This window comes from Hylaeus volcanicus, chromosome 6, assembly GCF_026283585.1.
Source record: "Hylaeus volcanicus isolate JK05 chromosome 6, UHH_iyHylVolc1.0_haploid, whole genome shotgun sequence".
Lineage (NCBI taxonomy): Eukaryota > Metazoa > Arthropoda > Insecta > Hymenoptera > Colletidae > Hylaeus > Hylaeus volcanicus.
In genome coordinates this window covers 5,657,524-5,660,785 of record NC_071981.1, presented here as the reverse complement: position 1 = coordinate 5,660,785, position 3,262 = coordinate 5,657,524, and the positions used below count along the sequence as shown (strand labels likewise).

At 48.7% G+C, this 3,262-nt stretch overlaps 1 protein-coding gene across 1 annotated transcript; it reads right to left on the bottom strand.

The window, feature by feature from the left end:
- Nucleotides 1–979: 979 nt before the first annotated feature.
- LOC128878494 (uncharacterized) lies at nt 980–2,368 on the bottom strand. Its single transcript, XM_054126738.1, has 2 exons — nt 2,071–2,368; nt 980–1,941 (listed from the first exon to the last, which is right to left on the bottom strand). Exons 1-2 carry the CDS (start codon nt 2,366–2,368, stop codon nt 980–982), a joined length of 1,260 nt encoding a protein of 419 aa, XP_053982713.1.
- Nucleotides 2,369–3,262: the final 894 nt, after the last annotated feature.

The window sequence follows — 3,262 nt, the reverse complement described above, 5'->3', positions numbered from 1 at the left end:
CACGTTTTATAAAATTCCTCTCGGAATCCGCGCGACGGTCTTCTGTCATTTATCTAAGAATTTTCGATACGAAATTCGATCGTGCAACATCGATAACATCCTCGACGCGAAAGCAAACGAGAGGTGGTTGGAAAAACCTACAGAACCTTTCCCCGCAATCCGTCTCTTGATTCAGGATCACGAGAAAATCGCGATTGTAAATCGCTGGGAGAGGGTCGGTCTAAAAATTTGATCGAGTCGTCACGATACACTGTTTGCACTGTAAAAGATCGTCACTTGTTTGATCGGGAGGGATTAAAAGTCCATTCTCACTGTCTATCCAAGAGATTAAAGCCACCCCTTTACTTTCAGCGCGAAATCACACGTTAAAAGCACTAACCTCAATGGCCGATGTTCTCTACCAGTGGGATCAATGGGAAACGTAATAAAAACTGCAGTTGAAACAAACAGATAGCGAGGAGGTCTAGCATCGATGTTTAATATTGTTTGATAGTAGTAAAATTCTTGATGGACATAATTAATTAGGAAGGGAGGAAGTAATTAAATAATTCCTCGGCATGCAGGAATAGATAATGACAAGGATGATTTATAAAAGTAAAATTATACAAGTAATTGACATTTTAAATTAGAATTATAAAATATAATTGACTGATAATAATAAATAATAACAATATAATATAATGATAAAAATAATATATATTATTATATATTTACATTTATATTATATAAGTAAGTAATAAGTAATAAGTAATGAGTAATGAGTTAAATTAATAAATAATTCACTATTGTCAAATTAATACGTTTACAAGTATTGATAAACAAATAAGAGTTAGAGATAGAGTATAGATTTTAGCCCATACCGAGCACTCAGTCTCCATTGACCATTGTCCTCGAGCCCTTACGGGCGGGCGTTAAGGGGTCGAGGGGGAAAGACCGGCCTCCTGTGCAAAGCGCAGGAGTCCGCCGCTTCCCCTCTCTGTCACCTTGCACGTACTAGGTGCCGGTCACCTAGGATCCTTTCCCTAGAGTCCTCAAGTGCCCTGCGCCCAGCAATCACGTGTAGCGGGGTTTCATCCGCTTCTCCGCATCTAGGACAGGTGGGGTTATCCCGCAGTCCCAGTCTAGCTAGATGCCTTCCAGTGTGCCAGTGCCTCGTGACGAGCCCGACAACAAGCCTGAGCCTATCGCGGTCCAGTCTTACCAGTGTACTACCCAGTCCACTGGAAGGATGCTCTAGCATGACCCTCGTGTGTCTCATTGTCGATCTATGCCTCCAGAGGTCCAGAAGGCGGACCTCTGCCCACTGCCTATTCAGTGTTCTTACATGGCCGGCTGGGACTCCCACGGAGCACACGATCGTGCTCTCGGTCCCTCTGGTCCCTTGTCTGGCTAGATCGTGTGCTTCCTCGTTCCCTCGGATGCCGGCGTGCCCCGGCACCCAGATGAGGTTCACCCTGTTGTCCCTGGCAAGCTGGGACAACAGGTCTACACAGCTTCTTATTGTCGCTGCATATAAAAATGTGCTTGCGTCTGTATCCCTTGTCCAGGATCGCTCTGGCGCAGGCCCAGATCGCAAACATTTCTCCATCCTGGGCCCTCCGCACCATACCCCCGCACCCGCTCCTGTTCCCGATTTGGCCGCGTCTGTGAACCAGACTAGCCCTCCCTGGGACACTACGTTTGCTGGGGTAGTGGACTGAAGAATGGTGGTGGAATACGTGGGGCTGCCCGTTGGGCAGCGATCACCCCCGAGGCTGAGTACCTCATGGTGGTCCTCAGTCTGTTGAAGGATGCTCACATGACCCTGCCTGGCCCTAATCCATCTTCCACTCACGTACAGTCTGCAAGCTGTATTTCTTGCCTCTGCCATCGCCGTGACATGCGGTGGTAGCAGGTTTAGCAGAGCGCACATCGCCACTGTTGGGGTGGTCCTGAACGAACCTGTGATGCCCAACAGCTGAACAACCTGTCCAATATCTTCCTGTTCATGCCTCGACTCAGCGCGGGGCACCAAATAATGGAAGCGTAGCAAAGTTGGGGGACTAATATGGCGTTATGTAGCCATTTTACCATTTCTGGTTTCAGTCCCCAAGTTCGTCCAAACATCGTTCCTCCTGCAGGCCCAGGAGGTAGCCATTGCCTTTTGTGCCTGTTTGGTGATGTGGCTTTTCCACGTGAGTCTACTGTCCAGGTTAACTCCGAGATATCGGACTTCCCTGGAGAGTTTGAGCTCTACGCCGTATAATGTGGGAGGCCTTAATGTGAGGTTCCTTCTTCTTGTGAACAGCACCAGCTCAGTCTCAGTGGGGTTAACCCTCAAATTCTGACCAAGGCACCACCTTTCTACCGTGTCCAGAGCAGTGTGCATTCTACAAGCGATCCTGCCCAGGTGATTGCCGATAACAGCTATACAGATGTCGTCCGCAAAACCTACCACTTTCACGTCCAGCTCTTCGAGTTGTACGAGGAGCACGTCGACCACTAGCAGCCACAGCAGGAGGGAAACTACGCCCCCCTACGGGGAGCCCCTGCCGACTTGGGCTCTGATCTCGATCCCGTTGAGACTGGTTGTGATGATCCTGGTGCTAAGCATGCGGCGAAGCCAGTCGACGATGGTGTCGTCCACTTGGAAACCTCTTGCCGCTGAGCAGATCACCAGAGCCACCAAGCTACTTTTTGTCCTGCCTACGACTCCTAGGCGGGCAAGAGACTTCATAGGATTCCATCACAGAAGAGCATAAAAAATCTACTTCTCTTTCTATAGACCCTATGGTCCCGGAGCGATCTCGCAGACCCCAAGTCTCAGACTTAGTTCTTGTTTAAAAGAGCTCCAGTCCGTGGCCCTGGGGTTCCTGTACACCGCGGCCCTAATTGGGGTTGGCTCTATCGCTAATTTAAAGGATATACGACGGTGGTCCGATAGTGTTTCATCATCGTCCACTCGCTACTCCCTTATCCACTGTCCAACCGCTCGTGTTCCTAGTGTGAGATTGATCACCTCTTTTCTACTAGAGGTGGCGAACGTAGGCTTGGATCCCTTATTTAGGATTTCCAAATCCGTGGAGGAGATATGCTCTAAGAGGTCTCTCCCCCTGTTGTTGATGTTAGAACTCCCCCATATTATGTGGTGCGAGTTAGCATTGCACTCAATCAATAGGTCCAGTCTTTTTTCTTTACAGTAGGTGATTAACTCTCCGAGTTCCCTGGTTGGTGGAATTTCCTCAGAGTCATAGGGGAGGTAGGCTGAGCACACCACAATTGT

What these genes read in the sequence shown, in the direction of transcription:
- LOC128878494 (XM_054126738.1), bottom strand. Translation starts at nt 2,368, where the DNA reads ATGCACACTGCTCTGGACACGGTAGAAAGGTGGTGCCTTGGTCAGAAT. An exon ending in GGGGACTGAAACCAGAAATG is followed by an intron (nt 1,942 to 2,070) that starts GTAAAATGGCTA and finishes TGGGCATCACAG; the next exon opens with GTTCGTTCAGGACCACCCCA.